At 34.1% G+C, this 27,723-nt stretch overlaps 1 protein-coding gene across 10 annotated transcripts in view; it reads right to left on the reverse strand.

Moving 5' to 3' along the window:
- The window catches only part of SYCP1 (synaptonemal complex protein 1), a 131,310-nt gene that overhangs the window by 26,854 nt on the left and 76,733 nt on the right, over positions 1-27,723 (reverse strand). For all 10 annotated transcript variants that reach the window (XM_073896090.1, XM_073896086.1, XM_073896085.1 and 7 more), the window contains 6 exons: positions 25,901-25,963; positions 25,669-25,731; positions 7,025-7,141; positions 6,495-6,605; positions 5,270-5,362; positions 4,570-4,644 (listed from right to left, as the gene is read on the reverse strand). In XM_073896090.1, the coding sequence (XP_073752191.1) occupies positions 4,570-4,644; positions 5,270-5,362; positions 6,495-6,605; positions 7,025-7,141; positions 25,669-25,731; positions 25,901-25,963 (522 nt within the window). The remainder of the gene's footprint in view (positions 1-4,569; positions 4,645-5,269; positions 5,363-6,494; positions 6,606-7,024; positions 7,142-25,668; positions 25,732-25,900; positions 25,964-27,723) is intronic.

Consider the following 27,723-nt stretch of genomic DNA (forward strand, 5'->3'; position numbering starts at 1 on the left):
TTGAAGAACATTTTACTAAAGAATGAATGGGTTAACCAAGAAATTAAGGAAGAAATAAAAAAAAAATACATGGAAACAAATGAAAATGAAAACATGATGGTCCAAAACCTTTGGGATGCAGCCAAGTGGTCAATAAGAGGGAAGTATATAGCAATACAGTCTTACCTCAAGAGGAAAAATCTCAAAACAACCTAACCTTACACCTAAAGGAACCAAAAAAAAGAACAAATGAAGCCCACAACCAGCAGAAGGGAAATAATAAAGATTAGAGCTGAAATAAATGATAGAGAAACAACAACAACAAAAAACCCAGTAGAACAGATCAATAAAACTAGGAGCTGATTGTTGAAAGAATTAATAAAACTGATAAACCCCTACCCAGACCTAACAAAAAGAAAACAGAAAGGACCCAAATAAATAAAATCACCAATGAAAGAGGGGAGATCACAACCAACACCACAGAAATACAATTATAAGAGAATATTGTGAAAAATTATATGCCAACAGATTGGGCAATCTGGAAGAAATTGATAAAATCCCAGAAATATATCAACTACCAAACCTGAAACAGGAATAAATAGAAAATTTGAACAGACTGATAACTAGCAAAGAAACTGAATCAATAATCAAAAATCTCCCAACACACAAAGTCCAGGGCCAGATGGCTTCCCAGGGAAATTCCACAAGACATTTAAAGAAAAGTTAATATCTATTCTTCTCAAACTGTCCCAAAAAATTAAAAAGGAAGGAAAACTTCCAAACTCATTCTACAAGGCCAGCATTACCTTGATTTCAAAACCAAGGACCCCACTAAAAAATTATAGGCCAATATCCCTGATGAACATGGATGCAAAAATTCTCAACAAGATACTATCAAATCGAATCCAATAGTACATTAAAAGAATCATTCACCATGATTAACTGGGCTGCAAGGGTGGTTCTATATTTGCAAATCAATCAATGTGATACACATTAATAAAAGAAAGGATAAGAACCATATGATCCCCTCAATAGATGTGGAAAGAGCATTTGACAAAGTACAGCATCCATTCCTGATAAAAACCCTCGAAAAGGTAGGGGTAGAGGGAATATACCTCAACATCATAAAGGCTATATATGAACGACCCACAGCTAATATCATCCTCAATGGGGAAAACCTCAGAGCTTTTCCTCTACAGTCAGGAACAAGACAGCGATGTCCACTCTCACCATTGTTATTTAACATAGTACTAGAAGTCCTAGCCTCAGTAATCAGACAACAACAACAACAAAATAAAAGGCATCCAAATTGGCAAGGAAGAAGTCAAACTTACACTATTCACAGAAGACAGAATACTCTATGCAGAAAACCCAAAAGACTCCACCAAAAAATTGCTAGGACTGATACACGAATTCAGTAAAGTCAAAGGATATAAAAATCAGTGTAGAGAAATATGCTGCATTTCTACACACCAAAAATGAAATAGCAAAAAGAGAAATCAAGGAATTGATCCCATTTATAATTGCACCAAAAACAAGAAGATACCTAGGAATAAACCTAACCAAAGAGGTAAAAGATCTATACTCTGAACATTATGAAAGAACCTGAAGATGACACAAAGAAATGGAAATACATTCCTTGCTCATGAGTTGGAAGAGCAAATATTGTTAAAATGTCTATACTACCCAGAGCAATCTATACATTTAATGCAATCCCTATCAAAATACCATCAGCATTTGTCACAGAGCTAGAACAAACAATCCTAAAATTTGTATGGAACCACAACACCCCAACAGCCAAAGCAATCTTGAAAAAGAAAAGCAAAGCTGGAAGCATCACAATTTCAGAGTTCAAGCTATATTAAAAAGCGGTAGTCATCAAGACAGTATGGTACTGGCACAAAAACAGATACATAGATCAATGGAACAGAACAGAAAAGCCAGAAATGGACCCACAACCATATGGTCAACTAATCTTCGACAAAGCAGTTAAGAATATCCAATGGAAAAAAGACAATCTCTTCAACAAATGGTGTTGGGAAAACTGGACAGCAACATGCAGAAGAATGAAATTGGACAACTTTCTTACACTATACACAAAAATAAATTCAAAATGAATGAAAAACCTAAATGTAAGACAGGAAACTATCAGAATCCTAGAGGAGAATACAGGTAGCAACCTCTTTGACCTCAGCCATAGCAACATCTTACTAGACACGTTGCTGGAGGCAAGAGAAACAAAAGCAAAACTGAACTATTGAGACTTCATCAAGATATAAAGCTTCTACACAGTGAAGGAAACAATTAACAAAACTAAAAGCCAGCCTATGGAATGGGAGAAGATATTTGCAAATGACATATCAGATAAAAGGCTAGTATCCAAAATCTATAAAGAACTTACAAATTCAACACCCCAGAAACAAATGATCCAGTTAAAAAATGGGCAGAAGACATGAATAGACGTTTTTCCAAAGAAGACATCCAGATAGCTAACAGACACATGAAAAGATGCTCAACATCACTCATCATCAAGGAAAGGCAAATCAAAACTACAATAAGATATCACCTCACACCTGTCAGGATGGCTAAAATTAACACAGGAAACCACAGATGTTGGTGAGGATACAGAGAAAGGGGAACACTCTTACACTGTTGATGGGAATGCAAACTGGTAGAGCCACTCTGGAAAACAGTAAAGAGGTCCCTCAAAAAGTTAAAAATAGATCTATCCTATGATCCAGCAATTGTACTACTATGTATTTACCCAAAGGAAACAAAAATGCGGATTTGAAGAGACATATATGCACCCTGATGTTTATAGCAGCACTATCAACAATAGCCAAATTATGGAAACAGCCCTAGTGTCCATCAGCTGATGAATGGATAAAGAAGATGTTGTGTGTGTGTGTGTGTGTACACACACACACACACACACACACACACACACACACAATGGAATATTACTCAGCCATCAAAAAGAATGAAATCTTGCCATTTGCAAGAGTGTATTATGCTAAGCAAAATAAGTCACTCAGAGAAAGACAAATACCATATGATTTCACTCATATGTGGAATTTAGGAAATAAAACAGATGAACATAGGGGGGAAGAAAACAGAGGTATACCATAAAACAGACTTTTAACTACAGAAAACAAACTGACAGTTGCTGGAGTGGAGGTGGGTTGGGAATGGGCTAAATGGATGATATGTATTAAGGGCACTTGTGATGAGCAGTGGGTGTTATATGTAAGTGATGAATCACTAAATTCTATTCCTTTTTCTTTTCTTTTTATTTTTTAAAAACATTTTATCTATTTGTTTGTAAGACAAGAGGGAGAGCACAGCAAGGGGAGCAGGAGAGAGAGAGAGGGAGAAGCAGACTCCCCAGTGAGCAGGGAGCCCGATGTGGGGCTCGATCCCAGGACCCTGGGATCCTGACCTGAGCCGAAGGCAGACGCTTAACCATCTGAGCCACCAGGCACCCCACTAAATTCTATTCCTGAAACCCACATAACACTACATGTTAACTAGAATATAAATAAAAACTTAAAACAACAACAACAACAAAAAACAAAAACAAAAAAAGGAAAGAAAACCCTTTTGCACTGTTGGTGGGATTATAAACTGGTACAGCCACTATAGAAAGCAGTATGAGGTTCTTCAAAAAATTAATAATAAAACTACCATATGGTTCAGTAATTCCACTTCTGGGAATATATCCAAAAGAAACAAAAACACTATGCTGAAGAGATATCTGCACCCACATGTTCACTACAGCATTATTTCCAATAGCCAAGATAAAGAAACAACCTAAGTGATACCAACAGATTAATGGATAAAGTAAGCGTGATACACATACATACACACACAAAATGAAATATTATTCAGCCATAAAGAGAAGGAAATCCTGCCATTTGCAATAACATGAATGGATCTTGAGAGCATTATGCTAAATGACTTAAGTCAGACAGAAAAAGACAAATACTTGTATGTGTTTATTTATATGTTGAATCTAAAATTAAAAAAAGAACTCATAGAAAAAGAGATCAGATTTGTGATTACCAGGGGCAGAGGTGTGGGGGTTGGGGAATCAAATAAAGGTGGTCAAAGTACAAACTTCAAGTTATAACATAAATAAGTACTAAGGATGTAATTTACAACACAATGACTATAGTTAACATTGCTATATGGTATATCTGAGAGTTAAGAGAGTAAATGCTAAGAGTTCTCATCACAAGGAAAAGAACATTTTTTTTCTTTTTTGCATTTTTGTGAAATGATGGATATTAACTAAATGTGCTATGGTCATCATTTCACAATATATACAGGTCAAATCATGCTGCATAACTTAAATTTGTAACATATATATGTTCAATATTTAAACAAAGGAATACACTACATACTTCTGAAAAAAAGCTAATGGGGGAAAAACTATATGTTTTAATCATAGTTACCCAAATATATTTTCTAATATGACATGTTTATAAAAACAAAGTGGCAGTTATACTTCAGTAAAAAATTTTAAATTAAAAAAACCCAGACAGTTGCACATGTTATTAGTTACTTTATCTATAATGCCACAAAACCTACCTTTTCTTCTTTTTCTATTTCAAGTTGTTTCTTAACAGACAAAAGTTCATTTTTGAGAGTAAACAATTCAGACTCCTAAAAAAAAAAAAAAAACATGAAATTTATAGTGTATCCATACATTTCTCAAAACAGTGAAAATGCTGTTTCACATATATTTAGTTTTACAGAGAAATAAATTCACTCATAAAATATAGATTTATTTTTTTATTATGTTCAATTAGCCAACATATATTACATCATTAGTTTTTGATGTAGTGTTCAACGATTCACTAGTTGTGTATAACACCCAGTGCTCACTTAGAAGTCTACTGATATGAAGGCTGCTAGTTGAACATGACTAAAGATTTCATTTAGACAAATTTTTTGTAGTTTTCTATAAAGAAATATTTAACACTATGTATATCTCTCTCCTCCTCACCTTCTCCCAATCTATCCCATTCCTCCTCTCCTAATCTCTATCAGAGCTCCAAATTTATTTGTAACTGGAGTTTGTATTTATTCATTTGAAAAAAAGTTTATTCTACCATTTCAGAAAATAAAATTGGAAAACCATTTAACCATAAAACCTGTAAGATCTTTTTTAAATCTAAAATTCTTTGATCCTACAGCTCAAAAATTATGGTTTTATTTAATATTATTCTTTACCACCAGCCATGCTGATATGAAAACTGGCTTTACTGCTATTTGTTCTGTATCTCACCAAAGATGCTTTCATTGATGACTGTTCTTGTTCTTTGCTTTTATAAAGTCCTAGTTCTGAGTCTCTTTCTTCAACTATTTTATCATATTGGTGCTACAATAAATAGAGAAAATATTTTAGGTATATTAGAACACAAATAAATTATGTTTTAATAACACTGGTATCCTTATGCATTTAATATTCACAGAAAATGTCAATGAATTCAGTGACATATATATTTGAGCTTTTTTCTGATTTTTCAAGTCATTTTTATTCAAATAACATAAACAATAAAACATAGAAAGCAGTCTTGAAAATAATCAAATACAAGAACAAATTATTTTTAATTGAAAATGTTGAATTTCATAATTTAAATATAGGCTAGAAACACCAAGACCTCTTAGAAAAGTTACCGATTCCAGATCTGGGGCAGGAAATACAAGATGAGTCTTGAACATTTTATCATAATAGCCAAAAAGCTGTCAGAGTTTGTTAGGGTCAAGTCAAAAGGACTGGCTAGCTAGTTTGAAGAGCCTCCCACTGGCCAAAAGAGGAACAATTTGAGTGTCAAGGATTAGACTGGCTTGAGACATACCAAATATGTTTAAATCTATCAGTTCATAATATTTTTATGAATTTTGTTAATATTTATTAAAATACTTTTTAACCCTCATTGATTACCTCATATATTAAATCCCACCAACAATTTTAAAGATGAATAGGTAGGTATAGCCCACCTCTTCTCTCCAGATATTGATGGGAATAAAGCTGAATTCCACAACAGAATGATTACTTTTAAAACAACAAAAAATAAACATACTCACAAACACAACAAACATTAATTCTTTCATCTATTTATACCACTGATAAAAATTTGTTTAGCCTAACGTGTGTTAGACATACATAAAGGTATATTTATATCCTTTACCAGATACATATTCTGGGGATGTACTTAAATAAATATAAGGTGGAAAGTGCTGTAAGAGTGTACCAGGAAAATTCAGAAGAAAAAGGATTACTTCCATACATAATAGATGACAAGGAGAGATATTCTTAAGGAAGTGACACCCAAACTCAGCTTCGCGTGGTCAAGACCTGAACTTAGAGAGACGGGAGATCAAGAGTATTCTAGCTCTAATCAGTCATTATTGCATAATTTTCTGACAAATCAGAATGCTATCTTGATTTCACCATCTTTATGCATAAGTATGGCTCTAATTAATAGTTCTCATCACACACACGTTACCTTATGTTTTTCCATAAGTGCTACCATTTCAGCTATTTTATGTTGACATCGTATATCAATTTCTTTCTGTAATTTTACAGCTTCATCAGCTATTACTTTTGCTTTCTCAACCTATCAAGTAAAGTATTTCTTAAAATTAATGAACAAAAAACAAATTTAACTTAAATGCTAAGACCATATATACTGCTTACATAAAATGCAGAAATCAAACACCAGGAAATTAGGAAAGCCAAGCAAAAAAATGCATTACTGTTTTGGTTTATTTTAGGGTGTTCTATCAAGTAAGATGATAGTATAACACTGTAATGACCACTTAATCTTTTCAAAATAATACATACATAAACTCAAATACTTAGAATAACAAAGATACTTTTAAGCTTCTATAAAACTAATTAACCATCTCATATAAATTTATTAAATCTTTTAAAAATCGTAACTTAAAGATTAAGAGTTGCTTTTCTCTTAAAATGCTAATAAACAAATACAGAGTTTTAATATAACAAATTTTCAAAATATTTAGTTTTTCCTACCTCTTCCAAAAGATTTTCTTCTGATATCTTTTTGTCCTCAATTTCTTTTTGATAGTTGTCAGTCATTTCTTTAAATTTCTGCTTGGTACCTTCTAGTTCTAATTCTAATTTACTGACCTTTGAGTAAAGAAAATAACATTAACATTAGTAAATGTTGTGGATTACTTGAAAATATTCTGTATTCATTTTGTGGTTTCGTGAGTCTTAAAACATTACTTATTCATTGAAATTATGGCTGGATCATTTTCCTTACATTTTTCATATGGTGAGATGTGATTTTTCACAAAACCCCTAAAATACATATTTAGTCCTGACAAGTAATATTTTAAAAGCAGCCATATTTTTATTTTTAATGCAATTTCTCAGCAATATTTAAATTATTTGGTCTCAGGTTTAGGTTTTATTACAGTGACTATTCCATTTGGATAGAATACCAATGTGATTCGAAGAAAAAGTGTATTCTTTTTTAAAAACAGCTTTATTGAGGTGTAACGGATATACACAAAAAAACTATACATATTTAATGTACACAATTTGATGAGTTTAGACATATGCATACACCATGAAACCATCACCACAATTAATATACATAATCCATCCCCTCAGAAAGTTTCCTTCTAGCCCCTTGTTTTCTACCATAAAAACACTTTAACATGAGATCTATCCTCTTCACAAATTTATAAGTTCACAATACAGTACTGTTGACTTCAGGTACTGTGCTGTACAGCAGACCTCTAAAACTAATTTATCTTACATAACTGGAAACCTTATACAAGTTGAAGAAGTCTCCATTTCCCCCTCCCCCTTACCCATTCTAATCTCCATTCTAATCTCTGCTTCTGTAAGTTTCACTCATACCTCATAAAAGTGGAAACATGAAGCATCTGTCCTTCTGTGATTGACTTTTGTTGTTGAATTATAAGTGATCTTTATATATTCCGGATACCAGATCATTACCAAATATATTACTAATATTTTCTCCCATCTTGTGGGTTGCCTTTCTCTCTCTTGATACTGTCCTTTGATGCATTCAATGAAATTTCTACCAACATTCCAACTATCTTTTGTCAGAAATAGAGAAGCTGATCCTAAAGTTATATGGAATTACAAGGGACCCTGAGTAGCCAAAACAATCTTGAAAAAGAAGGGTGTTGGAGGACACATAACCTTTAATTTAGAATTTGTAATCATTTGTAATAAAATTTATTACAAATATACCATAATCAAAACTGTGATACTGACATAAGGTAACATATAGATCAAGGCAATAGAATTGGGAATCCAGAAATAAAGCCATAAATGGTCAATTTATTTTCAATAAGAATAACAAGACAATTCAATTGGGAAAGAATACTCTAACAAATGTTGCTGAGACAACTGATATTCACATGTAAAGGAGTAAGTTGGACCCTTAAGCTCATACCATATAAAAAAATTAACTCAAAATAGATTAAAGATCTAAATGTAATAGCTAAAATTATAAAACTCTTAGAAAAAAATAGGAGTTAACATTCATGGATCTAGCAATGGATTCTATATATGACACTAAAAGCATAAGCAAATGAGAAAAATAAAGTAGATTTCATGAAAAAGCATAGTCTTGGAGAGATTTTCTATAAAGAATATCTTTAATTTCTATTGTTTTCATGTTTTGCACAAAAATTTACTGAGTCATGTAGACATGACTCAAATATAGAAATTATTGAAAGAAAGAGAAATCTTAATTGGCACCCACCCTCTAGAATCACTTATTACCATAGAGCTGAATTAGCATTGAGGAGTAGGGATACATATATGGGAGGGATAGGAATTGGGGAAGGGAGGCATAGGTAATTTAACAAAGAATCAGACTCTACTCTATACTCATGAATCAACCACCAATTTTAAGACACAGCATATTATCAATATTGATAAATACTTCTGGGTGCTTCTCTTCATTAGTCTTCCCCTTCTGTCCCTCAAATGTAACAAATATTCTTAATATTCATTTTTCCCTTGCTCTTCTTTATAGTTCTACTGAATAATTATATATATTTCAGAGTTTGTTTTTGAACTTTATATAAATGTTTTCATTGTATGTTTATTTTTCTATCTTGCATTTTTCATTCAGCAGTTTATTTCAGATGAGTGTAAATATAGTTAATTTTCGATGCTAAGCAGTGTTCTACTGTATGAATATCCTGTGGTTTATTTATGTATTCAATTGTTCATACACTGAGAATTGTATCAAACTTGGGGACAATACACACAATAATGCTATAAATGTTCTTGTAAATATCTCCTGGTACAAATGTATAATATTTCTTCGTAGTATATACCTAGAATTCAAATTGGTCATAGAGCAGGTCGCATGTTCAACTTTACAAGATAATGACGTTATTTGCCACAAAGTACACGTATCAATTTAAATTCCCAGCAACAGCGTGTTAGTTTTGCCTGCTTCACAACCTCACCAACAGTTGATAGTAACAGTCAAAAGTACTTTGACTGAAGTTTTGTCATTTGTATTTTCCTAAAAATTTTATGTTTAATTCTTCATGTTTTCTATTCTATGAAATTTCTATTCAGGTCTTTCATTTATCTATCTGGTTGCTTCATCTTAATGATTTATAGAAATTCTTTATTAATGATAGATTCTAATACTTTGTTCATTATATATGTATAATAGATATTTCTCCCAATATTAGGTTTGTCTCTTTGCTTTCTAAAGAAGCAAAAATTATTAATTACAGCATATGTGAATTTATCAATATTTTCAAACATGATTGTATTTCTTCCATTGCTTAGAAAATCTTTCTTAACCACCAGGCCACAGAGATATTCTGTATTTTTCTCAAACAGTTTGAAGTCCTGCCTTTAACATTTACATCCCTGAGGAATTCATTTTTGTATGTAGTGTAGGGGTACAATTTCATATTTTTATATATGAAGAGTCAAATGTTCCAGCACTACATATCCATACTACTACCCTCGTATTATATAAAATTACCACTTATGCATGGATCTTTGCCTAGATTCTCTCTTCTTTTAAACTCATTTGATTACCTCTGTGCCAATACCATGCTCTTAATTACCTTTGCTTCACAATTAATCTTTATATCTGGTCAGGCACATTTACTCCACCTTGTTCATCTTGAGAACTGCCTTAGTTATTCTTGGCCTACTGCTCTTACATTTCAATTTTAAAACCAATTTGTCAGGTTCTACAAAGATCCTTGGTGAAATTTTAACTGAAAATGTAGCTCAATTTGGAAAAAAAACCCCAGCATTTTCACATAAATCATATATTTTTAAAAATATATTTTCTTTTTCTTATGTAGGCTCCACATCCAGTGTGGAGCCCAATGCAGGGCTTGAACCCACAACCCTGAGATCAAGACCTGAGCTGAGATCATGAGTCAGATGCCTAACCACTAAGCCACCCAGGAGCCCCTAAAATTATATTTTCTAATAGCTTGTTGCAAATTTGTAAAACTAGTAATGATTTCTCTGTAATGACCATATATCTAACAACATTATTAAACACATTTAATAATTGTATTAACTCATCTATAGATTCTTGTAGATTTTCTACATATACAACTCTCATCTAAAACCACCTGAGTTTCGGGGCACCTGGGTGACTTATTTGGTTGAGCGACTGCCTTCTGCTCAGGTCATGTTCCCAGAGTCCTGGGATCCAGCTCCGCATCAGGGTCCCTGCTCAGAGGAGGGACCCCTCTCTGCCACTCCCCCTGCTCGTGCTTTCCTGCTCTGTCAAATAAATACATAAAATTTTTGAAAAATAAAATAAAACCATCTGAGTTTAAAGTTTGCTTTGTTAAGAGATTTTAAATTGTTGATTCAATCTCTGTAATAAGACAACCCAGGCAAATTATTTTTTTTGAGATTTTTTTTGGTTAATCTACTTCATTTTAAGTTTTTCAAACATATTGGCATAATGATGTTCATAGTAAATGTATTAACTTTCAACTATGATTAAAAATACATGTTCCTTGAAAAAGAAAAGAAAAGCTGAAGGCATCACAATTCCAGATTTCAAATTCTGTAACAAACAGTAGTGATCAAAAGAGTGTGGTACTAGCACAAAAATAGACACATAGATCAAAAGAACAGAAGAGAAAACCCAGAAATGAACCCACAACTATATGGTCAACTAATCTTCAACAAAGCAGGAAAGAATATCCAGTGGGGGTGGGGGAAAGTCTCTTCAACAAACAGTGCTGAGAAAACTGAACAGCAACATGCAAAAGAATGAAACTGGACCACTTTCTTACACCTACACAAAAAATATATTCAAAATGAATGAAAGAACTAAATGAGACCTGAAACCATAAAAATCCTAGAGGAGAACACACGCAGTAACCTCTTTGACATTGTCCATTGCAACTTCTTTCTAGATATGTCTCCTGAGACAAAGGAAAGAGAAGCAAAAATAAACTACTGGGACTTAATCAAAATAAAAAGCTTCTGTACAATGAAAGAAATAATTGACAAAACTAAATGGTAACCTACAGAATAGGAGAAGGTATTTTCAAAGGACATATCCAATAAAGGGTTAGTATCCAAAATCTATAAAGAACTTATAAAACTCAACACCCAAAAACAAATAATCCAGTTAAAAAATGGGCAAAGACATGAATAGACATTTTTCCAGAGAAGACATACAGGTGGTCATTGGACACATGAAAAGATGCTCAACATCACTCATCATCAGAGAAATACAAATCAAAACTACAATGAGATATCACCTCACACCCCTCAGAATGGCTAAAATCAACAACATAACAAACAATAGGTATTGGCAAGAATGTGGAGAAAGGGGAGCCATTGTGCACTGTTGGTGGGAATGCAATCTGGTAAGGCCACTCTGGAAAACAGTATAGAGGTTCCTCAAAAAGTTAAAAATAGAACTACCCTACAATCCAGCAATTGCACCATTAGGCATTTACCCAAGAATACAAAAATACTAATTCAAAGGGATACATGCACCTCGACGTTTATGGTGGCATTATCTACAATAACCAAATTACGGAAACAGCACAAGTGTCCATCGACTGGTGAATGGATACACACACACACACACACACACAATGGAATATTAGCCATAAAAAAGAATGAAATCTTGCCATTTGCAATGATATAGATGGAGCTACAGAGTATTATGCTAAACAAAACAAGTCAAAGACAAATACTCATATGTGGAATTTAAGAAACAAAACAAACTAGCAAAGGGAAAGAAAAGAGAAAGAAGCAAACCAAAAAACAGACCCTTAACTATACAGAACAAACTGATGGTTACCAGAGGGGAAATGGGTGAGCGGATGGGTTAAATAGGTGATGGGGATTGAAGAGTACACTTGTTGTGATGAGCACTGATTATTGTATGGAAGTGCTGAATCACTATATTGTACACCTGAAACTATTACACTGTATGTAAACTAACTGGAATTTAAATGAAAACTTAAAAAATATACATGTTGTGTACTTCCAAGGAATATAGCAAAGGAGGAGGACCCCTAAACTCACCTCATCCCACAGATACAATTAGATACACCCACATCAGTATAAATAACCTTGAAAAGGACCTGAAAGTGTAAAAACAGACTCTCCACAGCTAAATGTAGAGAAGAGGCCACATCAAAAGGGTATGAAGCGTTGAGACACAATTGGGAACAAAAGGTACCTGCAGGACTATTCCTTGGAGGGATAAGCTCCATAGGCCAGGAAACATAATGGAAAGGGGAGGAGACCAGAACCTCTCCAAGCACACCAGGCACAGGGAATGTGTATGAAAATGAGAAGGGAATGATTTACGGAGTTCTTAGAATTAGCAGGGCTTAACACCTGGAACTTTAAAAATTAGCAGGCATGGCTCTGGGAGAGCTGGGAGGGTGATAGGAAACTGAGTCCCCACCCTTAAAGAGACAGCATAACAAACAGCCCCACGGAAATACAGCATAGAAGCAGCAGTTTGAAAAATGCGTGGAGTACATGGGCAGGAGATTTATTTACTGATCTCAGAGTGTGTGCTAGAGGTGTAGGGATTATTAGGAGACTTTTCCAAGAACAAAAGAGCTGGCAGGCATCATTCCCCCCCAGCCTAGACACACGGACACTTGTGGGAACCAGTGCGGCACCAAGACTCACGACCTAACTTTCTAGCAGCACACACTGCCCCCTCCTGCCAGGCCTCTGCTCTAGGTCCCCCGCCACAACAGAGCTGCACATACCTTGCTAACACAGCACACTCCATCCCAGTGTTCTCCTGTGGACCTGCCCGTCCAATAAACCCTTGGCCAAAGCCCATCCAAAGTGATGCCACAAGCCTAGCATGGTGCAAGCAGCCGCAGCAGGGACCAACACCACTCCAAAGTGACTCCTATCCTGGGGAGAGGGGAAGATAACCACACATGCAAGTCCATCTGCAGCCCCAGCAGTGGGCTGGGGGCAGACCCCTGGTCTTACCATAGGCTGCACCCACCAATGAAAACTTCTTAGGGGACAACACAGAGAAACTACCCAGCAGTTCAGTGTTACCACATCTCTGGCAAAAGCCCAAGGTGGCTCCAGAATGACCCACTAACAACAGAGGGAGCAAACTCTGCCCACAACTAACAAATAAATCCATCACAGATGACTGGAATGAAGGCAAAAACAGCTCAGCCACAACTGTAGGGCATATGCAACACACATAGGAGACACTCCTGAAGCACCAGGTTCTGGTGAACAGAGGACATTGCACCGCAGGGCACTATAGGACCTCTTTCTCATAAGGCCATTACTTTCAAGAGCAGGAAACGTAGCTGATTATATATATATATATATATATATATATATAAACACATATATATTTATATATATATATATAAACACCAAGAGTTAGACATTATGAGGAGACAGAGAAATATGTCCCAAATGAAAGAAAAGGACGAAATCAGCAAAAGAGTTAAACAAAACAGAGATAAGTAATATGCCTGATAGAGAATTTAAAGTAACGGTCATAAAGATACTCAATGGACTTTAGAAAAGATTGGAGGACCTCAGTGAGACCCTTAAAAAAGAGACAAAAAACATAATAAACAACCAATCAGAGATGAAGAATTCAATAACTGAAATTAAAAATGCACTATATTAAATAAATTGTGGACTGAAAGAAGCAGAAAAATGGATCTACAACCTGGAGGACAGAATAATGAAAAGAAGTCAGGCTGCATAGGAGAAAAAATAATAACAAAAAATGAAAACACAGTAAGGGAACTGGGCAACACCATCAAGCATAATAACATTCATATTATAGGGATACCAGGAGAAGAGAGAGAAAAGGGGGAAGAAATTTTATTTGACGAAATAAAAGCTGAAAAATCCCCAAATCTGGGGAAGGAAAAAGAAATCCAGATCCAGGAGGTAGTGAGAGTCCCCAACAAAATCAACCCACGAAGGTCCATAGAAAGACACATAATAATTAAAATGGCAAAAAGTAGTGATAAAGAGAGAATTTTAAAAGCAGCAAGAGAAAAGAAAATAGTTATATACAAAGAAAATCCCGTAAGGGTTTTTTCAGCAGAAACTTTGCTGGTCATTTTTCAGCAGAAACTTAGCAGGTCAGAAGAGAGTGGTATGATACACTCAAAGTGCTGAAAGAAAAAATCTGCAGTGAAGAATACTCTATCCAGCAAGGCTATCATTCAGAATAGAAGGAAAGATAAGGAGTTTCCCAGACAGACAAAAGTTAAAGGAATTTATGATCACTAAACCAGCCCCACAAGAAATGTTAAAGGTCACTCTTGGAGTGGAAAAAAAAAAAGACCATAAGCAGGAGTAAAAAAAGGAGGAAGCACAAAAGCAATAAAATTAAGTATATCTATAAAAATCACTCAAGGGATTCTCAAAAGAAAAAAAAAGGAATGTAAAGTATGACACCATATACCTAAAACATGGCAGGGGATAAAGAATGGGTTCAAACTTAACAGAGACTGTTATATGCAAAAGATGTTATATACAAACCCAATGCTGACCACAAATCAAAAACTAGTGATATGCAAAAAATAAAAAGCAATTCAAGTATATCAAAGAAAAAAAGGCAGCAAACAGTGAGAAAAGAGAGCAAGAGAATAAAGGAAAAGAACTATAAAAACAGCCATAAAACAGTAACAAAATGGCTATTAGTGCAAAGCTATCAATAACTATTTGGAATGTAAATGGACTAAGAGCTCCAATCAAAGGACACAGGGTGACAGGTGGATAAAAAAGCAAGACCAATCTATATGTTGCCTATAAGAGACTCATTTCAGACCTAAAGACACATGCAGATTGAAAGTGAAGGGATGGAAAAAATTTATCATGCAAATGGAAGTGGAAAGAAAGCCAGGGTAATAATACTTATATTGGAGAAAATAGACTTTAAAACAAAGACTGTAACAAGAGACAAAGAAAGACATTATACAACCATAAAGGGAACAATCCAATAAGAAGATACACCAACTGTAAATATTTATGCACCCAAGATGGGAGCACACAAATACATAAGCAGCTAACATAAAGGAAGTAATCAACAGTAATACAATAACAGTAGAGGACCCGAACACCCCACTTATATCAATGGACAAACCACCAAAACAAAAAATCAAAAAGGAAACAGTGGCTTTGAGTGACACATTGGACCACATGAATCTAACATATATCTAGAACATTCTATCCTAAAACAACAGCATACACAATCTTTTCAACAACACATGGAACATTCTCCAGAATATATTACATATTAGGCCACAAAATAAGTCTCAATATATTAAAAAAGACTGAAGTAATTCCATGAATCTTTTCTGACCATGACACTATAAAACTAGAAATCAACCACAAGAAAAAAATATGGAAAAAACACAAACACATGAAGGTTAAATAGCATAATACTAAACAATGAATGGGTCAACCAAGAAATCAAAGAGGAAATCCAAAACTACAGGGAGACAAATGAAAATGAAAACACAACAGTCCAAAATCTTTAAGATGCAGTAAAAGCTGCTCTGAGAGGAAAGTTCATAGCAATATAAGGCCTACATGAAGATGCAAACAAATTCTCAAATAAAAAACCAACCTTACACTGAAAGGAGCTAGAAAAAAATGGAAAAAAAAAATACCCAAAACCAAAAGAAGGAAAAAAAATAAAGATTAAAGCACAAGTAAGCAAAAGAGAAACTAAATTAACAATAGAACAGATCAAGATCAATGAAACCAGGAGCTGGTTCTTTGAAAAGATCAACAAAATTGATAAACCTTTAGCCAGACTCATAAGAGAGGACTCAAACAAAATCAGAAATGAAAAAGGAAAAATAGCAACTGACAACACAAAAACACAAAGAATTATAAGAGAATATTATGAAAAAATTATATGCCAACAAATTGGACAACCTGGAGCAGATAAATTGCTAGAAAAATAGAATCTTTCAAAACTGAATCAGAAGGAAATAGAAAATTTGAACATACTGAATTCTAGCAATGAAATTGAATCAGTAATCAAAAAACTCCCAACAAATCAAAAGTTCAGAACTAGATGGCTTCACAGGCAAATTCTGCCAAACATTTAAAGGCTAGTTAGTACCTATACTTCTCAAACTGTTCCAAAAAATAGAAAAGGAAGGAAAATTTCCAAATTCATTCTATGAAGCCAGCATTACCCTGATATCAAAACCAGATAAAGACACCCCCCAAAAAAGAGAACTATAGGCCAATATCTCTGATGAACATAGATGCAAAAATCCTCAATAAAATACTTGCAAACCAAATTCAATAATACATTTTTAAAAACTCATTCACTATGATCAAGTGGAATTTATTCCAGGATTGCAAGAGTGGCTCAATATTCATAAATCAATCAACACGATACCTCACATCCATAACAGAAAGGATAAGAACCATATGATCATTTCAACAGATGCAAAAAAAGCATTTGACAAAGTACATCCATTCATAATAAAAACCCTCAACAAAGTGACTTTAGAGGGAACACACCTCAATATCATAAAGGCCATATATGAAAACCCACAGCTAACATCATCATCAATGGGGAAAAATTGAGAGCTTTTCCCCTAAGGTCAGGAACAAGACAAGGATGTCCACTCTCACCACTTTTATTCAACATAGTAATGGCACAGCAGTGACAACAAAAATAAATAAAAGGCATCCAAATCAGTAAGGAAAGAAGAAGTAAAATTTTTACTATTTGCAGATGACATGACACTGTATATAGAAAACTCTAAAGACCACCAAAAAACTGCTAGAACTGATAAATTCAGTAAATTCACAGGATGCAAAATCAATGTACAGAAATCTGTTGTGTTGCATTTCTACACACCAATAATGAAGCAGCAGAAAACAATCCCATTTACAATTGCATCAGAAATAATAAGATACCTAGGAATAAACCTAATTTAAGAGGTGAAAGACCTGTACTCTGAAAACTATAAAACATTGATGAGGGGCGCCTGGGTGGCTCAGATGGTTAAGTGTCTGCCTTCGGCTCAGGTCATGATCCTGGGTTCCTGGGATCGAGCCCCACATCAGGTTCTCTGCTCCGCGGGAAGCCTGCTTCTCTCTCTCCCTCTCCCTCTCCCCCTGCTCATGCTCCCTCACTCTGTATCTCTGTGCCTCAAATGAATAAATAAAATCTTTAAAAAAATGATGAAAGAGATTGAAGACAACACAGAGAAATGGAAAAACATTCCATTCTCATGGATTGGAAGAATAGTGTTAAAATGTCTATACTACACAAAGCAATCTACACATTAATGCAATCCCTATCAACATACCAACAGCATTTTTCACAGAGCTAAAAAAAAAAAATCCTAAAATTTGTATGGAACCACAAAAGACCCCAAATAATAAAGCAATCTTGAAAAAGAAAAGCAAAGCTGAAGGCATCACAATTCCAGATTTCAAGTTGTATTACAAAGCTGTAGTGATCAAAACAGTATGGTACTGGCAAAAAAAATTGACATACAGATCAATGGAACTGAACAGAAAATCCAGAAATAAACCCACAATTACATGGTCAATTAATCTTCAACAAAGCAGGAAAGAGTATCCAGTGGGAAACAGTCTATTCAACAAATGGTGTTGAGAAAACTGAACAGCAACATGCAAAAGAAACTGGACCACTTTCTTACACCATACACAAAAATATATTCAAAATGAATGAAAGACCTAAATGTGAGACCTGAAACCATAAAAATCCTAGAAAAGAGAAAGGCAGTAATTTTTCTGACATCAGCTGTAGCAACTTTTTTCTAGATAGGTTCCCTGAAGCAGGAAACAAAAGCAAAAATAAACTATTGGAACTACATCAAAATAAAAAGCTTCTGCACAGTGAAGGAAACAATCAACAAAACTAAAAAGCAACCTACAGAATGGGAGAAGATATTTCCAAATGACATATCCAGTGAAGGGTTAGTATCCAAAATATATAAAGAACTTATAACACTCACCCAAAAAAACAAATAATTCAACTGAAAAATGGGCAAAAGAAATGAACAGACATTTCTCCAAAGAAGATGTACAGATGGTCAACAGACACATGAAAAGATGCTTATCATCACTTACCATCAGGGAAATACAAATCAAAACCACAATGAGATAACACCTCACACCTGTCAGAATAGCTAAAATCAAACACAAGAAACAAGTGCTGGCGAGGATGTGGAAAAAAGGAACCCTGTTGTACTGTTGGTGGGAATGCAAACTGGTGCGGCCACTCTGGAAAACAGTACGGAGGTTCCTCAAAAAGTTAAAAATAGAACTACCCTATGATCCAGCAATTGCACTATTGGGTATTTACCCAAACAATACAAAAACACTAATTTGAAGGGATACATGCACCCCTATGCTTAATGCAGCATTATTTACAATAGGCAAACTACAGAAGCAGCCCAAGTGTCCACCAACAAATGAATAAATATGTAATGTATATATAATATATATGACATATAATACACATATATAATATATAGCATTATATACACACACAATAGAATATTACTCAACCATACAAAAGAACAAAATCTTGCCATTTGCAATTGACATGCATGGAGCTAGACAGTACAAGGCTAAGCGAAATAAGTCCGTCAGAGAAAGATAAATACCTTATGATTTCACTCATATGTGGAATTTAAGAAACAAAACAAATGAGAGTAAAGAGAAAAAAGAGACAGAGACAAACCAAGAAACAGACCTTAACTATAGAGAACAAACTGATGGTTACCAGAGGGAAGGTGGGCAGGGTGGATGAGTTAAATAGGTGACAGGGATTAAGGAGTGCATTTGAGATGAGCACCAGATGTGTGGAATTGTTTAATCATTATATTATACACCTGATATTAATATTACACTGAATGTTAACTGGAATTAATAAAAACTTTAAAAAAAGAATAAGAGAAGGCACAAATAACCAACACCAGGATTGAAAAGAGAACATAATTATAGATGCTGCAGACAATTTTATAGAAAATGTAGACAAACTGGGAAAAATCCAGAAAAATAGTATTTACCAAAATTGAGAAATAATAACAAAATAATACAACTACTGATGAAATTGTATGATAAATTGCAAACCTTTTCACAAAGAGAACTCTAGGCCCTGGAGGCTTCATCAACGAGTTCAACTTTATCAAGATATAATGTATGTGCCATAAAATGCAGAATTATTTTTAGTGTAACAATTTGGCAAGCTTTGACAAATGTCTTTACAGCCATGTAATGATAACATAAATCAAGATATAGATCATTTCCATCATCCCAGAAAGGACCCTTATGCCCTTCTGCAGTCTAAACCCCACTTCCCAGAGGCAATGTTCTGCTTTCTGTCTCTATAAATTGGCTTTATCTATCCTAAAACTTCACTTAAATGGAATCATGCCAAATATATTCTCTTGTTATAGAGATTATGTTGCTATGTTCTGAGATTCATCCATGTTTCTGTAGGTTTTTACTGCTAATATTCAATTGCATTAATATAACAAATTTGTTTATCTAGTCTATTAATGGACATCTGAATTATTTCCAGTTTTTTATAAATAAAGCTGCTATGAACATTCTTGTGCAATACTTTTAGTAAACATGTTTTCATTTCTCTTATGTAAATATCTGAAAAGAATTGCTGGATCATGTATGCTTAGTTTTACAAGAAATAACCAAAGCATTTTCAAAGAGATTGTACTATTTTACACTCCTAATAACAATGTTTGAAAGTCCTGGTTAAACAATATCCTCACTAACATTTGTTGTTGACAGTCTTTTTAACTTCAGCCATTCTTGTGGGCAGTGCTCAGCTTCATGGGCATAAGAACTGTGTAATGATACAACACCCTGAACTTAGTTTCCTGCTCTGTTATAGTCATCCTGAAATTTTTAATGATTTTTGATTAATGATTCTGTAGTCATCCTGAAATTTTTAATGAAAGGTGCCCCACCGTTTCATTTTGCACTGAGCCCTACAAATATGCAGCTGGTTCTGCTTGTGGGTGTAGTTATATCTCATTGTGGTTCTATTTTTCATTTCTTAGAACTAGAGTGTTGAACATTTTTTTCATGAGCTGATTAGTCATTTGTACATTTCCTTTGTGAAGTGTCTATTCTTTTGCCAACATTTTTATTTTTTATTGTGGTAAAACACCTATAACATAAAATTTACCATCTTAACCTTTTTTTAACTGTACAGTTTATATTATTGTGCAACCAATCTCCAGAACTATTTTCATCTTCTAAAACTGGAGCTCAGTTCTCATTAAACAACTCCACTTTTTCCCTCCCCATAGCCTTTGGCAACCACCAATCTCTGGCCTATGAATTTGACTACTCTTAGGTACCTCATATAAGTAGAATAATACACCATTTGTCCTTTTGTCTTCAAAGTTTATCCACACTGTAGCATCTATCAGAATTTCCTTCTTTCTTAAGGCTGAGTAATATTCCACTGTGTGTGTGTGTGTGTGTGTGTGTGTGTGTGTGTATACACACATTTTGTTTGTCCATTAAATATGGGCAACAAATCAATAAATGTTGGGTTGCTTTTATCTTTTGGCTATCATGAAAATGCTGCTTATGAACATGGGTGGACACACATCTCTTTGAGACCCTGCTTTTAATTCTTTTAGGCATATACCCAGAAGTGGAATTACTGGATCATACGGTTAATTCTCTTTTTAATTTTTTGAGTAACCACCAGACTGCTTTCCATGGTGATGGCACCATTTGACATTCTCATCAACAATGTATAAGAATTCAAAATGATCTACAACTTCACCAACACTTTTATAGTACCTATTCATCAATATGTCATTTGTCAAATAAATGTTTTTGTCAGTATTTGCAACTTCTTTGTATCTTGACTATTTTTTTTTAGATTTTATTATTTATTTGACAGAGACAGAGATAGTGAGAGCAGGAACACAAGCAGCGGGAGTGGGAGAGGGAGAAGCAGGCTTCCCGCCTAGCAGAGAGCCCAATGCGGGGCTCAATCCCAGGACCCTGGGATCATGACCTGAGCCGAAGGCAGACACTTAACGACTAAGCCACCCAGGTACCCATGTATCTTGACTATTTTCTTAAGACACCTTTTGAAATGTAGATCTTTCAGATTTTGATGAAGTCTAATTTATCATAATTTTATGAATATTGCTTTCTGTGCCCTAAGAAATCTTTGCTGACCTCCAAGCCATGAAGATATTCTACTGTATCTTCCTCTAGAGGCTTTAGAGTTCAATATTTTTAGGTCTATAGCCCATTTAAAATTAACTTTTGTTTGTGGTTTGAGGTAGGAGGGTTTTTTCTCCATGTGGATATTGTTACTCTAAAACATTTGTTGAAAAAACTTTCATTTCTCCCATTGTATTTTTTTTGTCACCTCTGTTGAAAAATCAATGGACTATATATCAACTAGTCTATTTCTAAACTTTCCATTCGATTCCACTGATCTCTTTGTCTATCTTAAATATAATAATATACTATCTTGATTACTGTAGCTTTAAGGTAAATCCTCAAATCAGGCAGCCTAAATCCTCTGACTTCATTTTTTTTTTTCCAAAATCGTTGGGTCCTTTGCATGTTCATATACATTTTATAAGCAGCTTGTTAAGGTCTATTTAAAAAAAGATTTGCTGGAATTGTGATGGGGATTGATTGGGAAAATTTGACATCTTTAAGAAATCAAGGCATCTAATCAATGAACATGAATATGTATATTTACTTAGGTCTTCTTTGTTTCAGCAATGTTAGTGCTTCTTAGTGTATGAATCTTCAATATATTTTGTTAAACTTGTCTCTATTATACGGATTTTGATGCTTACTGTGATATTGCGTTTTAAAATTTTTCAGTTAGTAATTGTCAATAGACAGAAGTACAATTGATTTTCGGTAATCAACTCTGTATCCAGTGACTTTGCCAAGTTCACTTACTGGTACACTAGCAACTTGGTAGAAATGTTAGAATTTTTAATACAGACAAATATATCACTTAAGAAGAGATAGTTTAAGGGCACCTGGGTGGCTCAGTCAGTTAAGCATCTGCCTTTGGCTCAGGTGATGATCTCGGGGTCCTGGGATCACCTGTATCAGGTTCCTGACTCAGTGGGAAGTCTGCTTCTCTCTCTCCCTCTGCCCCTCCCCCTACTTGTGCACTTTCTCTCTCAAATAAAATAAAAATCTAAAAAAAAAGAGACAGTTTAACTTATCCTTTTCTAATCTATATATCTTTTTCATATCATCTCTTTTTTTGTTCTGCTTCTCTTTTGGCTTTATCAAAATTTTTTAGTATTCCACTTTTTGGTTTTCGGCTCAGAGGAGATGAAGGTGCAACTGTCTTTGGTCGTCCCAAATCCAGGTTCATCTGACACAGCTGCCTCCACCATGCTGCCTAAGTTCAACCCCAGTGAGATCAAAGTTGTATACCTGAAGGGCACCACTGGGGAAGTTGGTGCCACATCTGCCCTAGCCCTGACGATCAGCCCCCACGTCTGTATCCAAAAAACGTTGGTGATGACATTGCCATGGAAACCAGTGAATGGAAGGGTCTGAGGATTACAGTGAAATGGATCATTCAGAACAGAAAGCCCAGACTGAAGTGGTACCTTCTGCCTCTGCCCTGATTATCAAAGCCCTCAAGGAACTGCCAAGAGACAAAAAGCAGAAAAACATTAAGCACAGTGGAAATACCACTTCTGATGAGATTGTCAACAAAGCCAAACAGATGCAGCACCAATCTTTATCTAGAAAACTCTCTGGAATGATTAGAGATCCTGGGGACTGCCCAATCTGTGAGCTTAAATGTTGATGGCCACCACCCTCATGATATCATAGATGACAACAATAGTGTGCAACAGAATGCCCAACTAAGTTAAGAATTACAAAGGAAAATATTTCAATAAAGGATCATCTGACAACCAATGAAAAAAATTATTTAATATTCCATTTCAGTTCCTCTATTGGCTTTTTACTATGTTTCTTTGCATTATTTTATAGTGGCTGCTCTAGGGAGAGTAATATGTATCACTAACTTACCATAGTCTACTTAAGACTTAATAGAGTACTATTTTCACGTATAATGTAAAAATCTTAAAACAAAATAGTCGTATTATCCTCCTGCCCTTTGCGCCATGCTTATATCTTTTTTTAATTAACATATAATGTATTATTTGTTTCAGGGGTACATGTCTGTGATTCAACAGTCTTACACAATTCACAGCGCTCACCATAGCACATACCCTCCCCAGTGTCCATCACCCAGCCACCCCCTCCCTCCCACCCCCCTCCACTCCAGCAACCCTCAGTTTGTTTCCTGAGATTAAGAGGCTTATGGTTTGTCTCCCTCTCATTTCATCTTGTTTCATTTTTCCCTCCCTTCCCCTTTGCACTCTATATAGCACTTCTTAAAGAAGCCATATATACACTTTAAAAAATAAGAAAAATATATATAGCCTTTTATATTTATCTACATAATTGTTTCTAGTTTTCTCATTCCATCCATTGATTTAAGTTTTCATCTGATGTCATTTTCCCTCAGATGGAAAAAAAATTCCTTTAGCATGTCTTTAACACATTTAGTACAATTCTCAGTGTCCTTATTTTTGCTGCATACAGAATTGTGGCTTGACAGTTTCTTTCTGGCACCATTTTACATATGTCATTCCTTTGTTATCTGGCCTTCACTGTCCTGATTCAAGGTCAGCCCTTATTTGTATCATTGTTTCCCCTTTCTCTGGCTGCTTTTAAAAGTTTCTCTTTATTTGGGTTTACCTACTGTGACTCAGGCACACCTGCCTAGGTATCATTTTCTGTATATCTTGCTCTGGATTTGCTAAAAGCCACAGATTTGCAAGTTTCTGCTTTTTATTAAATGTGGGAAAGTTTGAAGAAATCTTTCAAATAACTTTCTTTTGCCCTATTCTCTTTCTCCCCTCTTCTTAGGGTCTCCAATTACACATTTAAAACCACTTGATATTGCTCCACAGGTGACTGAGGGAACCCTTCCTTTTTTTTTTTAATCTTTTTTCTGTGTTTCTCTGACTAATCATTTCTATTGATCCAGCTTCAAGTTCACTGTCACTCTTTTCATCCATCTTCAATCTACTACAAAGACCTTTGAAGTTTAAAATATTTTACTTTTCGCTAATGATGTAATGTATGGTGATTAACATAACAATAAAAAATTTAAAAAAATTTTACTTTTCAATGGTACAATTTCCATTTGATGCTTTTTTAAAGTTTCCATTTCTTCACTGAGATTCTTCATTTCTTCATAATAATCATACTCTCCATCTTTGAATATACTTGTAAAAACTATATAAACGAACTTACCTCCTAATTCCAACATCTGGGTCATCATAGAGTAATTTCCTATTGACTTATTTTTATACTACTAATGGTTATCTGTGTCATCTTCATTTTAGGGCTACTACAAGTAATGCTGCTATGAATATTGCGTATATTTCTCTTGATTCTACCTACAGAAGGCTGAATTACAGGATATATGTTATCAATTATCTTTCCATAGGATTCCAGCAGTTTGAGAATTCTTTTCATTTTTAACACAAGGTTTATATATTTTTAATCTCAAATAGTATTAAAAGGAAGGTATTAGATCTTTGCTTTCCTAGAAAAGGAACATCATTCAAACACTGAGAACCACAGTTTTCCATTCAAGACTCAAAAACTATTTGAGTACTTACTGTCAGTTGTTGTTCAAAGACTTAGGAATATGATAATAAACAAATTAGGGCTCTGACATCATAGCTGACATTCCCTAACTTTAACTTGTTTCTATAAAATCAATTGTTCTCAAACTTCTTGTGAAGCAGGATAATCATATATAGACCTTCTATAATATGTAGATTCCAAGGCTCTACCCCAAACCTACTCAATCTCAAATTTGAAGGTATGGGTAAGGAATATGAATACACACATATACCACACATATTCATATATTTAAGCTGCTTAGATTGTTCTGATACAGCTAAGTCACAGACAAGCACTCATTAAAAGGATTGATTCCTACAATCTCCAAAAGAATTTTTGAAAATAACTACTACAATATAATTTAAATTAAGTTCTTATCTACTTACTAGTATTTGAAAAACAAAAATAAACATTCCAAATACCTTTATCTCATAAACATTCAGTTGCTTGCTTTCCGCTGTGCCCTTTTTTTTTAAGGCCTTATTCTGTAAAAAATTAAAATAAAGAATTATGCTTAGTAACAACATGATTCAATTTTGCCCTGCTACTGACTCAGACTGAAATTACTAAAGGAAAGGAAAGCATTATTCTCTAAAAGTGTAGTGAAAAAAATCATTTTTCTTTAGTAGTTTAATTTTAAGAATCAGTACATACCTCCTGCTGGAGTTCTTCAATACACTTGCTTTTATTTTCAACTTGTTTCCTTAAATTGTTACACTAAAAAATTATGAGAAATTATAATTATTTTATTTAATATTCCAGTCAAAATAAGTAATTTCAAACTAACAAAAATATTGCATAAAATAATATAAAGGTCACTATAAAAATCATGTAGTTTAGTAATTCCATTAATGTAAAAAATTATGTGATCAAGCATAAATTTTAATAAAGATTTTATCAATACAAATTTGAAATTCTTCACATTTCTTAACCTACTTAAAGAACACATGAATTCAATTACTTTAAGGAAAATGTGCCTCTTGGTCAATTCTATATAAATGCTGAATTGTATTATTAATTGGATTTTGAAAAGCTACAGCCAGAGGTAAGATTAACTATAACTTTGCCTTCCTTACTCATTATTCCTCATTTCTCATTTCTGAGTCTTCTTTTACTTTTATATTTGGGGAAGGGGAAAAATGTGATACTCTATCTCCTCCTAACTACATTCTAACTCTTCTTTCAGAAATAACACCTAAACCACTTTTTTATATCTTACTTTGAGAGACTATTTCACCTGAGTACACTGGCATGACTGGACTAAGAGGCATTAATCTAAGAAATAACTGGAGTACCATAAAAGCAGCACAGATTTCTAAATAGTCCTAAAACATTACAGATATGTAAGTTGTACTAATTTCCATCAAAATAGAAAGAAACTCCAATGGAAAAAAATTTAATCTCTCAGCACAAAATACTGTTAAATATTTTTATTGCAAAACCCACGTGCAGTCATAATTGGCTATTATTCTAAAACATGAGTAATACATGGTACAGCTGTTTAATATCTTTTTTAATATGCCCAACCCCTAAATGGTCTACTTCAGAAAACTCAAAAGAAAACAAAGGAAGAAAATCTACAGAAAAATGAGAAACATTTTGGTGATTTTCATGCCAATTTTACTGGTATAAATACATTAGCGGGTGTAACTATTTGTGTATACAATTTTTACTTATTTTAAAAATCAAGGATTTCCAATTTGGGCAGAAAAGCCACCTGTATACTATGAACAACCTTCCTGATAAAGATAATTTAAAAGGAAATGGCTACAAAATAAGGAATCTGCTTACTTGAAATTATAACTTTAAAGTGATAACAGTAGGTTTGGGGGTAGCACCAAAGCCAGCTAAGGACATCTACTGAAACTACCCAGTGTAAGGGAGATAGGAGATAAAACTTAGAGCTCACTAAAGGTGAGGAATTCAATAAGACAACCCTGCATAAAGCCACAAACTCAAAAGACTACCTATTCCATGAAAATGTAAAAAATAAATCTGCCACACAGAAGGGTCACAAGAAAACTTGTCTGTCTTGATGCTAGCACTGAGTGAAAGGTATCAAAATCTTCCCTGAGAATTTGTAGCCATGAGATAGCCTTACATGAGTTTATAGCCTTAATTCATGCTATCTCTATAATTTGGAAAAACCTAAGATGGAGAATTTAATTTAAAATGGCTCCTGGTAAATAGTGCTCCCAAGAAAATCTTTTTGGGAAGATATAAACTTTGACACAAGCCTCAAAGAATTCCCATAGATAAAATTCCAAAGAATCATAAAAAAAAAAAAGAATTAAGAATCAATGAGTAAACATCAGCAGAAAGAACAAAAAGCAGAATCAGACCTGAAGAGACTTCAGATATTGGTATTCCTATAAAGCCATCTTTATAACTGGCATTACTACAATCCAAAAGTAAGTTTATATCTTACTAAAATAATGACATCAAAATTATCAACTTTGAATGTAATTTGACTGTCC

This window comes from Callorhinus ursinus, unplaced genomic scaffold (genome assembly GCF_003265705.2).
Source record: "Callorhinus ursinus isolate GAN/ISIS: 27379988/994484 unplaced genomic scaffold, GSC_fseal_2.0 scaffold9, whole genome shotgun sequence".
In the NCBI taxonomy this organism is placed as follows: domain Eukaryota; kingdom Metazoa; phylum Chordata; class Mammalia; order Carnivora; family Otariidae; genus Callorhinus; species Callorhinus ursinus.